Source organism: Protopterus annectens, chromosome 2.part2 (genome assembly GCF_019279795.1).
Source record: "Protopterus annectens isolate FY-2018-M chromosome 2.part2, PAN1.0, whole genome shotgun sequence".
NCBI classification, from domain to species: domain Eukaryota; kingdom Metazoa; phylum Chordata; order Ceratodontiformes; family Protopteridae; genus Protopterus; species Protopterus annectens.
Genome location: NC_056730.1, coordinates 466,218,820 through 466,232,082, shown reverse-complemented (window position 1 = coordinate 466,232,082; position 13,263 = coordinate 466,218,820). Strand labels below are relative to the sequence as shown.

Below are 13,263 nucleotides of genomic sequence, written 5' to 3'. Positions count from 1 at the left end.
GAAACTTAGCCAAAGCCAACGAGAAGCACAACCAAACTCGTTGACGTGTCAAATGAGATCTGGGGATTGTACTGGTGCATGATGGGATACCTACCTAGCCACAAGCCAACTAGAAGACTTCCAGCTTGTAAATAGGCAGAGTCGGAGCCAAGAATCGGCTCCAACCCCATATGTAAGAATGAAGGTGAGGTAGGACTGCAGAACATCTATCATTAACCAATTGGTTGCTATGATTATAAAACCTCATAGCTGAATCTACCTATACACCTAAGTCCTTAAATGAGTCTACAGTTCCAATCACTGTGTGTTGCATTAAATATTCACCTTTCAGTTTATGTCTCCCAAATCTCATATGCTTAGTTTTTGATGTATTTATCAGCATATTATTCTCATGTGCCCAAATGGTCAATTTAGTCAAGTTATTTTGCAGACATGCCTTATCTGTAACACTTGTAATCAGTTTACCAAATTTTAAGATCGTCTGCGTATAGACTGCAGAACACCTCAGATGAAAAAGTTAGGTCTGAAAGATACAATCTAAACAAGTAAGGGCCTAGGGCAGAGCCCTGTGGGGCACCCTGACTGTAACCAAGGATATCACCTGTGCATTTGCTGTATGATACTTGCCATGTCCTATTTGTAAGCCATGCAGCTATCCATCTTATCAAGAGTACATCAGTACCTAGTTGTACTAATTTAATGATCAGTGTTTTGTGTACGACCCTGTCAAATGCTTAAGTCTATATAAATTGCATCACAGTACAATTTTTCATTCATAGCTGTTACTACATTGTTATAGAACATCATATTACAGATGGTAATAGACCTATTTTCAGCATACATGCTGATATATGGTTTCTAGTCCCAACCTATCCAGTTCTGACAATAACTTATCCAATATTACCATCTTCATAAATTTTCCACAACATGAAAGTAAACTTATGGGTCTATATGATTTGGGGTTTGTCCTACTCCCCTTTCCCTTAAAGACAGGTTTAATAAGCACATGTTTTGTACAGATGGAAGTTCTACAGGAAATAAACCGTATGCAACAAAAGGGTACGTTAACTGTGACTGCTGAATACATCCTGGCATCTCAGTGTCTACTTGAAGATCCTGGCAAGGTGTCTCAAACTAATCTAATCTAGATACAATTTTATTGACAAAAAGAAACAACTAAGGCAATGCAATTCTTATTCCAAGGTGGAATAACCTGACTCCACAAGAGCTTAACTCAAGATTATTTTCTTCAGCTTAAAATGTTGTCATCCACTCTGCACTGTGTCAACTGATACCGGACTTATGACTGTATATACTCATTGGTTTGCAACATTAAGCTACAAAATGTCTTAGTATACACTGCATTTACTTGCATTCTCTCCCTCATATTCCAACCATTGCAATTGCCACGACTGAACAAGGATCAGTTGGTCCAGTCTTTCTACATTAAATACAATAAAAAAATAGCAATGCCCTCCTAAGCAAAGACACAACATGCATAACATTAGGATATTCCATGTATTTCTCACTTTTCTTTTCTAAATACTTTTTGTCCCCATGTCTGCAGACCACTAAATCTCCCCCAGTCAGACTGTTCTTGTATTAATTTCCCTCTACTAGGAAACTACCCCACTATGCGGATGAGAGCTGTTCAAAGGGGCAATCATGCAGGCGGCCATGAGGTCTGTTTCAGCCTTTGCTAGTACCTCATCAATGAAAGAGCATTTTGGATGGCCTAACTCCAAGTGTCACCTTGAGAACCAGCACCACCTTTCCTTGCAAGTGTAATGTTTCTGTACACTCAGTAATTTATTATTTATTTTACATTTGTTGACCGGGACAGTCCGACTGGATATATGTCCATTTCCAGCAGAGGCCCGGGAAGAAAAGCTCCAAGATAACAATACACATTGAATATTTAGTAAATGCTAGTTTCAAGCAGATTACAGTCATAAGCAATATCAGCATTTAGCACATATAGTACTAACATATTATAAAACACTTTACAAAATAATAACTATTTTCAAAGTTATATATACATAACATTACATTCAGGTTTAAGACGCACTGAGCAACAGTTATACAACTGACCCTTCCTGAAATGGCTGAAATGTTGTGGTAGAAAAAAGTTAGAAGTAGTTGAAGGTAAGGCACCTTATATTATATACTATTATATATAACATATATACTATTATAACTTGTATAAATCTGTAAAAAACAGTTAATATTATCCATCAGTAAGACATTAAATTAATTTTGCAGGTAACATGAGTGAAGAGGAACAGAATACTATTTCCCCATTATATATATGAATGCTATAATTTATTTATTTTTATTTTATTTTACATTAGTTTACCAGGATAGTCTGACTGGATACATGTCCATTTTCAGTGGAGGCCAGGGGATAAAAGCTTCAAACAGACAAACTTACATAGATTACACAAGAAGTTAGATAACAATAGAAAATATAAAACAAAGTGATTATGTACAATGGTTTAGTAGTGTTCCCTAGCAGGGATTCACAATTCTCATGGACAGACACAATTAAAAGCAAGAGGTGTCAGATTAGATGCAGAGCTTGGTGACGTAGTTACATGTTATGATATTTACAGATTATGCTTTCAGTTTTTAACTTAATCAGGGTTGGTACATAGGCAAAGCCAGTTCATTTTGAGATACTGTTTGAGGTTTTTTTTTTTTTAAGAGACCTTTGGAGGATTGTAGGGTTATATAGTTTGGCAACGAATTCCAGTAATGAAAGCTACTAAACAAGCAATGGCTTGATGAGCTAAAAGCCTGCTTCCACAATGATGCCCCCTTCTCTGTGGGACTGTGGATGAATGATTCCATCTACCCTCTTTCCCAAGATTGGCAGGCCAATCCTCCTTTGCCAGCTCCATCAATTTCTGAGTACCTCATATCAAACTCTGGATGCCTAGGTAGTAGTTAGGGCTTTGCCCCTCTATGCCACAGGAGCTGGAGTATTTCAAGCATTTCCCGACAGTGCTATTCTAATTTATTTCTCCATTAGATAAAATCTCAGTCTAGCCTATCACAGTACATAGTACGCTATCTCTGCAGGACTAATGGAGGAAGTGCACATGAGACAGTAAAAGTAAGACAAAACAGCATCTTAACAAGTAGTTTTCCTTGCTCCTACAATGGAACTCTTGTATTTGCTTCATCAAAGTAGACAAGCCTTTGAGCATAAGTCTCTCTTCAACTTGGATGTTGTAACTTCCAGTGTATCAAAACACACTACTTTTAAATCAATGGATTCAGATGCTGTCCCTTTTAGCTAGTAACATGTTACTGCTAGTAGTACTTCCTAAACAAGGCATCCTATGTCACAGTCTGCAACAACTAATTTTAATCCTCAAGATTTCCTATGTTCTAATCCTGATAACTACACTTAAGCTGTCTAATAACAAGCTTCAGAACATGCTGTATATCTCAAACCAGAGAACTGGGCTATTTAATCAGGTATTCCTGGGTAAAAGATAATTGACAGTACAACTACCACACACTTGTCTACTGTAGTAAACCATGCTCAAGGTTCCTCCCCTTCTCATCACCACAGTCTTTCCAAACCTCCAAAATAATTACTTACCTGCTGGTACTGTCAAATGCATCTTTAATGACAAGAAATCCTTCTGCATTTTCCAGCCATGCTTTCACTTCTGCAGCTTGGCAAGCTGTAGGAAACCTCACAACAGGTCCACGAGTCATTCCATCAGCCAGAATTCGACTAGTTGCTCCTCCTCCCAACTTGGAAGAAAAATAAAAAAATTACTTGCCACAGTACTTGCTTTATAGTGTACTTCTATTACATGTGGTAACAAAACAGCTGTCAATCACCCTGATGAACTGGACTGCCCAGAATTTAAATGTGGATTCTAGAATGGTGAAACTGTGCTGCTGAACTGAACTGATAAACTTTACTGCATTCATCTTAACATGATACTAAATCTCTGCTGGAGTGTCACAACACCACTAAGAACACACTCATTCTAAGGGTGAATTAAACAGCTTTTCCACACTTAAATGCAGAATACATATGGACTGAGATACAGTTACCCTTAAAATACATGGACATTTTATTTTTACAAAATCCAATACTTTTGGAGAACTAAACTCAAGACTGTGCAGCAATGATGGAGAACAGTGATAAATGTGGCTGAGATCTTGACTTACTTGGGTCTAAGACTCGTAATTAAACACAAACCTAAAGTCCTGCTCAAAATACAGTATGTTTTCCACTCAGTGTCTGAAACTAAATGCTTGCTGTCACTCAGCTACAAATAGACAGCTATGAATTCAACAGTTAGACGTCAGTTGACAGGTGCTCTGGCAAGACTAAAGATTGCAGTCTGCAATCCAGGCACAACTAACAATCTTAGAGCTAGAGGACAGGATCACGCAACCAAAAGCTTGCTTTCTTATCCTGGGTGAGAGTGCTGCATCCCTTGCTACAGGAGTTTTCTCTGACGAAGACCAGAGGCTGAGTCCATGTATATAAAATACTGAAAGGGCATGCTTGCAGTCAACATACACATGGATGACCTGAATAACACACAGGCATATGAGAATTATATTATGCTTCTGTGTACCATCCAATTTAGGTCTGTAGGGCAAGCATAAATTAAAATTATCTGATCCTGCAGTATTCATGACACAGTGCTCACAGCAAAAGACTAGGGAATGGGAGAACAAAAGGAACAGTTGGCAGCCATGAAAGCGAGAAGACCGTCAAAATGGAGTTTAATTATTTGCTTATCAGCAAAGGGGGATATTAGTTGTAATTAATCTTTACAAATGATGCTACTGTCTATTTGCGGCAGTTCAAAAAGCCATAATTACTTTATATAAAATAAATAAGTAACAGCTACCTCTTGGTCCAAAGCCAGATTCAATTTCTTCAATGATTAGGTGAAGACTTCCAGACATGTGGACACTTAGGCTTTAATGCTAATAAAGAGCAGTGATTTGTGCATCCTGCAGTTCACATGAGCTTCAAAGAATTCCATATGAATACAGACATCATGGAAGCCAGACCACATTTGCTGTCTGTGTGTCACTTAACTCTCTTTCAATAATGTGGTGTCAGACAGCAGTGAAATATCTGCCAAAACTGAATAAATATACTTGCTGTCAAGATTTCCTGTGTTTGGAGTGTTACAAGATGGCTGCACACTGATCAACAGTATGACTTCAGCTTTCCCAGTATGAAAACAGAAACTGAGAAAAAGGAGTGCCATTGAAAAAAATGGGTTTTTTTGGTAAATTTCAGTTACTAGCTAGAACATACATTGCCTGGATGCCAGCAAAGAAGAAATTTGGAAAACTTGAAAGAAAAATAAACCAGAAAAGGTGAATATAAAACTCTGTCTCAGAAGGATTCGTAGCTGTTCAGCAAAAAGCACTTCAACTTAGCTTTGGATTGAGAGATGGCTTCCGGTGCTTAAGAGGAAGAAATAAATCAAATGTACTCAGATATGATTAAAATAAACGAAAAGTACAGTTTTGTACCTACCATAAATGTAGATGTTCGAGTGTCTTCACTGCTGCAGTCATTACACTTGGGTTATTCTGCCGTCAGACGGGCCCGCAGTTAGCCAGAGTTCCAAAGTCTTGGTCCAGCGTCGGTTGCTGTCGCTTCTTCCCTGACGTCAGTGCGCCAGGGGTATATAAGATGCAGCTGATGCCATTTTCTTCAGTTTTTCTTGCCCCAGATGTCAGGTGCCCCCCAAAATGGTAGGCAATACATATTGCTAATAAAACATACAATAATGAAAAAACAAAACCTTCAGTAACCAGCAAATGCAGCACATAAGTAGTATAGGGTTGAGAAGTATAGATAAGTCCCAGCTAAGAAAGAGGGGATGGCGGGTGGGTAACCTGGACTGCAGCAGTGAAGACACTCGAACATCTACATTTATGGTAGGTACAAAACTGTACTATGTTCATCGTGTTTCACTGCTGCAGTCATTACACTTGGGTTGAATCCCAAAGCTGAGTTAGGGTGGCTGGTTCTATAGAGGATTTGGTGTGGCTATGAGGCCCTGCAGCACTGCAGTGGCAAAGCCAGCTCTGGATCTAGAATAAAGAGGCAAATGGAAGCTGAACTCCAAGTTGCAGCTTCCAAGATATCTTTGGTAGGTACTCCTCTAAGGTAGGCAGTATTATTTATTTATTTATTTTTATTTATTTATTTTACATTTGTTAACCGGGATGGTCCGACTGGATACATGTCCTTTTTCAGCGGAGGCCCAGGGAGAAAAGCTCCAACAGAGTTACATTGATAATTAGGTACAGTAAAAGAGCTGAAAGAACTTAACAAAAACATAGGCTATTTACATACAAGTACAAGACTGCTATTACTATTTCTGAGATTACTACAAATGTAACATTAATAACATATTAGCAAGGACGGTAGGCAGTATAATGACATAGAGTTAGACAGGATACATATTTCTTTATCACAGTATACAAAGTACTTATCATCTTAGCTAGTTGTTTATGTTTTAGTTAATGGCACAGAGCTAGTCTGGGTTTGAGCAAGGACAAAGTAGAAGTGGCAGTTGCCCTGGTGGAATGTGGTCTAATGTTACTAGGTACACGCTTCCCATGCTGTGTGTAGAAGAACCAAATACAGTGTCCTATCCACTTTCAAATGGTCTGCTTTGAAATAGCCTTTCCCTGTGATCCTGCAGCATATGCTACAAACAATTGCTCAGTTTTTCTGAAAGCTTTTGTTTTGTCCAAGTAGAAAAGTAATTGTCTGTGAATGTCTGTGAATGTCCAAGGAATGAAGAAGTCTCTCCCCTTTATTCTGGGGATTTGGATAAAAAGTTGGCAAGTGGATGGTTTGGTTAAGAGCCACACTGGATACCACCTTAGGCATAAATGAAGGGTTTGTTCTTAAAGAAACCCTGTTTTGATGAAAAATGATGAAAGGCTCCACCGCCATTAGTGCCTGTAACTCTGAGACTCTTCGTGCTGACGTTATTGCCATTAGCAGAACTGTTTTCCATGATACATACTTTAATTCTGCTGAATTGGCTGGTTCAAAAGGAGGTAAAGTGAGTTTTTCTAAGACAAAATCAAGGTCCCAAGTAGGTGTTGGTGCTCTCCGGTGTTTTCTTATGTTTTTAGCCCCTCTGAGGTACTGCTTTAGCAATGGATGAGAGAAAATAGGAGGATCTGTGTTGTAATGAGCCGAAATGGCAGAGGCATGGATCTTAATGGATGAGAAGGATAGTCCTTTGTCCAGCATCTCAGTTAAGGTTTGTAGTATCTGAGGAATGTTTGGGACAAGAGGGTCAAGGCTTTGAACCTAGTTCCAGACACAGAATCTCTTCCACTTTTCTGAATAAGATTTCCTGGTGCTAGGCCTCCTGGCCTTCAAAATGACATCCATAACAGCTTTAGAGAGAGGTGTTGTCTGTTTGACTAATGAATTTGCCATGAAGCCAGGTTTAAGGTTTTGAGCTGACTGTGCAGGATCTGATTGTTTTGTTGAGTCAGAAGGTGTGGAATTTGAGGTAAAGTCCATGGTGGTCCTTGAGCTAAGTTCTTTAAGATTGGGTACCAGTGCTGGCGTGGCCAGTTTGGAGCAATCAGGATCATCTGTGGTTTTTCTTGCCTGGCTGTTAGGAGTACCTTTGAAAGTAGAGGCAGTGGTGGGAAGGCATAAACTTTGAGGTTTTTCCAGCTGAACGAAAGAGCATCCATTTTCCATGCTTGTGTGTGATAAGTCCTTGTGCAGAATTTTTGGAGTTGGCAATTCAGTTGGGAGGCAAAAAGAATTATGTCTGGGCACCACCATTTTTCTGTTATCATGCTGAAGACTTGTGGACTTAGTTTCCACTCGTGAGGATCCATGATGTTTCTGCTTAAGTCGTCTGCCAGAGTATTTTTCTTTCCTGGCAGGAATTGTGCTTGCAGATAAACTTGATAAGTTAGAGCTGTGCTCCACAAGGTCATGGCTTGTCTGCATAGGGGGTAAGAATGAGTGCCCCCTTGCTTGTTTATGTACCACATTACTGTGGTGTTGTCTGTCTTTAATAATAATTGCCCTGGATGCAGAAGGTCTTTGAAAGCTGTTAGGACATTTTGTACAGCCAACATCTCTTTTTGATTGATGTGAAGATGCATTTGGTCTGTGGTCCACTTGCCCTGAATACATTTTCCTGCCATGTGTGCTCCCCAAGCATAATCCGAAGCATTTGTTGTTAAAGTCTGCCTGGCTGTGGGTAGAGTGAAAGGCTGACCCTTGTTGAGGTGACATGCCTGTGCCCACCATCGAAGCTGCTGTTGTAGGCAGGGAATTAGTGGTACTACTGTTTCCAAACTGTGAGAGTGTTGAGTCCATACACTTTTTAGGTACCATTGTAATTTCCTCATATGCAGTCCGGCATATGGAATTAGTAGTATGCAGGATGCCATGAATCCCAAGGCCTGCAGAATTTTTTTTGCAGGGAGTTGGGACTTTGTTGCTATCAATTGAAAATACTGAGTCAGTTGTCCTTGTCTGTCTGGCGTGAGATAAGCCATCTGGGCCATTGTATTTAAGCTGGCACCAAGGAATACTATCTCTTGTGAGGGCACTAGTTTTGACTTCTTTTCGTTTACTGTGTACCCTAGGCAAATAACAACGCCAAATGCTTTAGAAGAATGTCCTTGCACTCTGCTTGAATAAGGCAGTCGTCCAGGTATGGATATATTTGAATTCACTTTTGTCTGCAAAATGCAATTACTGGTGCCAGACACTTTGTGAAGACCCTGGGCGCAGTAGATAAGCCAAAGGGCAGTGCAGAGAATTGATAGTGCATTGAACCAGCTATGAATCTGAGGTATCTTCTGCAATTTTGTCTGATAGGGACATGCAGGTATGCCTCTTTGAGGTCCAAAGTAACAAGCCAAGCCTTCTTCCCCAGCATGGGTAGAAGCTGCTGTAGTGTCAACATTTTGAATTTCGGTACATCCAGGTAAGTATTTAGAGTAGAAAGGTCTAGTATGGGTCTTCAGGCTTTGTCCTTTCTGGGGACCAGGAAAAGTCTCGAGTAAAATCCTTGTCCTTGTTCTTGCTGTGGCACTTTTTGAATAGCTCTCATGTCCATGAGGGCTGCAATTTATTTTTGTGCCTCTGCCCATTGATTTTGTGGCACGTCTGGCATTCCTTTTAGTCTTGGTAAAGTGTGAAAGTGGAAACTGTAACCTTGAGACACAACATTCAGAACCCATTTGTCTTGGGTGATTGTTTGCCAATTTTGAGAAAAAAGTGCTAGTTTCCCCCGTAAGGGAGCTGCCAAAAGGGAAGTGCTTGGCATTCGAAGGGGGAAGTCATTGGGACTGTTTCCTGTAAGGTTGTGACTTGTCCTCACCTCCTTTTGGGGTTGAAGCACCCCACTGTCGTGGTCTGTAAGAGCCTTGGGGCTGAGATCTGCCTCTTGGGCGTCTGTATCTGCCTCTTTGTGGCCTGTCTGATACTGGAAAGGACCAATTCTTTGTAGGCCAATTTCTGATAAATCATGGTGGCTGTACCTGTAAGAAATCCTTCACTGTTTGCGTAGATTTTGCCTTATCCTCCATTTTCTTTAATACCTCTTCTGCCTTAACACCAACTAAAATGTATTGCTGCACAGGTGCATCTAATAATTTTGCCTTAACATGATCTGGTAAACTTTGTTCTTTTAACCAAGCATGCCTTCGGATCATATATCCTGTAACTGCTGCTCTACAAGAGGCCTCTAATGAATCAAAACCACATTGCAAAGTATGTTTTCCCACTTGTTCAGCTGTATGCAATAAATCCTGCATTTCCTTGTAGTCAGGATGTTCTGCACTAGTAGTCATTTTCTGTTTTAACTGAGACATTAAGTATTATTGGTATTTAAGCATGTGAAACTGGCAATTTAAAGCCCTCTCTGCTAAAGTTGCAGAAGTGTATACTTTCTTCCCCCAACTGTCTAATGCTCTAGATTCCCTGTCAGAGGGAACTGGATTTTTAGCCATGGAAGCCTTTACCCCTTTGGGACCCTGGGAAATAGTTTCTGGGTCAGCAGCAGGGTTTTTATAAAGAAATTTGTGAGAGTCAGGGACTCTGTAGTACATGTCTGGCTTGACTGGAGCAGGGGGTAAAGAATCAGGATTTAAACTGGATTCACAGAACACATCATCCACAATATCCAACACTGGCGGAATAGCAAGGGGCCTGTGCTGAGACAATAAAAGAAAGTCTCTGAGCCTTTTCTTGGATTCTGAATAATCCTGGCCCTCCCAATGGAAATGCTCCCTTATGGTATGTAAAGTTTCCCCACAAGAATAATCCTCAGGAGGAGAGGCTGAAGGAATTGATTCTTCAGTATCAGAGTCCTCATAGGGGGGTAAAGAGTATTCCTGGTCGGAAGAGGAATCAGAATATACAGAAATCTGGTCAGAGGAATCATAGTCTGTATCCTGCCTAGGCCTTTTATCAGGAGGGGGATGGGAACCCCTGATCAGAATAATTAAGTCTTCGGCCATTTTGAGCATCTGTTTTTTAGGCATGGAGGCCTGTCCAGGTGAATGCTGTACTTGCTTCTTTGTCTTTAATGGAGTTTTAGACTTGGCTGTAGTTTTAATGGTAAGTTGAGAAGGTCTGAAAACACCCTCAGAAGCCGATGCCTGCTCAGCGGCTCTGGACCCATCTGAAGGGTTAGTCTCCGTAGGCCCAACACCTTGAGTATCCAGAGGTCTAGGTACTTCCACTTGGGAGTCAGTAGCAGCCTGTGGCTCTGAGGTAGTGGGTGTCAGGGGCTGCGAAAGTGCCTCACTGAGAACTGGCGAACCGGCGACTGGCCTAGAAGAGGCTTCGCCATCCGTTTTGGACCTCGGATGCCTGTCCTTAACCTTGTCTCTGCGTTTTTTGTGCATTCTGGTCGTCGGTTGTTTCGACGGCATGGTATAATTAAATCTTCGGCCAAAGTAACGGTGAGCAAAATCAAACTGGCGTTTAATAGTGCTTTTGTTAAATCTAGCACAAAACCGACAACTAGTGACGTCGTGATCTGTGCCTAGCCATGGAATACAGTAAGAATGAAAATCCTTATGAGGTATTTGCTTCCCACAAGAAATACAATTATTAACTTTTACTGACATCGGTCTGAGGCTAGAAAAAGTTTCCCCAACGGGGTACTTAGCTTTATTGAAGACTTCGGTTCTGAAAATCGAATCTGATATCTCAGGAGTCGGCCGACCAGCACTTGCAAACTGCTTTTGCTTCGGGCACCGCGCAGCAAGAAAGACTGAAGAAAATGGCGTCGGCTGCATCTTATATACCCCTGGCGCACTGATGTCAGGGAGGAAGCGACAGCAACCGACGCCGGACCAAGACTTTGGAAATCTGGCCGACTGCGGGCTCGCCTGACGGCAGGATAACCCAAGTGTAATGACTGCAGCAGTGAAACACGATGAACATCACTGATGGAATATATCAATTCAAACAGCAAAGGGCTGGAAAACATAGAAAAAGCTTTAACTAGCCATTCAGATGAACTGATAAAACTACAAAAATCAATCAGCGGTCGACATGATGAAAAAGCTGGCTGAATATGAGCTTTCTTAAGAAGAATTGTTTAAAAAATATTAAGGGTTAGAAGACAGAGCATGCAGAGAATACCTGAGATTTTCTGATGTACCAGAGAAACTGTAAGGAACAGATTGTGCTAATTTTATGATCACTTAAATAAGTAACTAGACTGGTGTTCCACAGCAGAATGTGTTAATTGAAAAGACACAGAGTGCCTGCTAGAAACCTGGCCATGAAAAAGCAGCCAAGACTTATATTAGTAAAGATGCAATCACACCAGCAAAACAAGTTGATCCTGACAAAACTGTGGCAGAAGGGTAAAGTATAAAAAACTGGAGACAGCAGAGTGTTAGTAAATGATTATTCACTGTACACCACACAGAACAGAAGTAAATTTATACCAGCAATCAGGGAATACTGAGAGGCAAGCGTGAGGTTCAAACTGCTGCAACCAGCTGCTTCAAAGTGTCTTTTCCTGGAGGATCAACATTTTTTTTTAGCTATGGAGGTAATAAAAAAGCTTATTCAACAAAAAGTGAGTCAGCAAACAGAAGGAGACTCTGCTTCTCATTCTTCTGACAGTAACGTTCATAGACAGACATTGCCAGTGAAACCTCTTCCAATGTTCCAAAGGAAAATGTTTGACAGAGAGTACAAAAAGCACAGGAGTTGACCAGAAGGAATCAGCAGTACCTTGGATTTAAACCAGAGTCTGGTGTTGGGAGACAGAGATGAACAGGAAGACCAGCAACTATAAAAATAGTGAAAACATGGAAAACTGTAAAGTATCTTTCCACATTTGGGAAATATGACTTTGCAGGAAAAAGTGGCTGAAAAACACTGGACTTCTGTTGATTTGTTAAACTTGTGGGTGGACTGTAAAGCAAATACTCCACTTCATATCATTAATGTTTAGAATGACACTGAAAGGGGGAAAAAGTACAGTTTTGTACCTACCATAAATGTAGATGTTCGAAGATCCACATTGCTGCAGTCCTTACATATGGGTAGTCCGCTGTCCTCGGTTGGCCCGAATACCAAAGTATTAGGCTGACGTCGGTCATGGCGCTCAGATCTGACATCAGAGCGTCAGGGTATAAAAGCGCATGACCGACGTCGTATCCTCAATCTTTTCTTGCCCCAGAAGTCAGAAGGTCCTAAAAAGAAAGGCCACAGCCCAAAAACAGGATACCTCCCAAAAACATGCCCAACAACCACCATCACCCAGACCATATAGCCATGCCAAACTACAGAGGGGAAGGAGGGAGGGTAAATTGGACTGCAGCAATGTGGATCTTCGAACATCTACATTTATGGTAGGTACAAAACTGTACTATGTTCTTCATCTCACATTGCTGCAGTCCTTACATATGGGTAGAATCCCAAAGCAGAGGTAAAGGGAGGATGGCAAAATCATAAAGCATTAGGGGCTGCTAAAATTAGAAGTTATGTACCTACCATAACGTTCCATGCTAGTTGTCTTCTCTCGCCTTCTTTCTTGCTGGATGGGTTCGGAGCCGATCCTCGGCTCCGACTCGGCACTTGCTTTAGCTCGAGAACTCCTTTTACCAGCTCGAGGCAACCCTATATCCCATGATGCAAGGCGGAACTACCTCAGATCTCGTTTGGCAGCTAACTTACCCTGCTAAAGGTTATCCTAACCAAATTAGGAACAAAGTTTCCTAAAAGAA

The 13,263-nt window shown here is 40.9% G+C and overlaps 1 protein-coding gene across 1 annotated transcript in view; it reads right to left on the bottom strand.

The window, feature by feature from the left end:
• Positions 1–13,263, bottom strand: part of HMGCR (3-hydroxy-3-methylglutaryl-CoA reductase) — a 1,147,080-nt gene that overhangs the window by 207,250 nt on the left and 926,567 nt on the right. Inside the window, exon 14 of the mRNA XM_044064441.1 lies at positions 3,611–3,768. Coding sequence (XP_043920376.1) covers positions 3,611–3,768 — 158 coding nt within the window. The remainder of the gene's footprint in view (positions 1–3,610; positions 3,769–13,263) is intronic.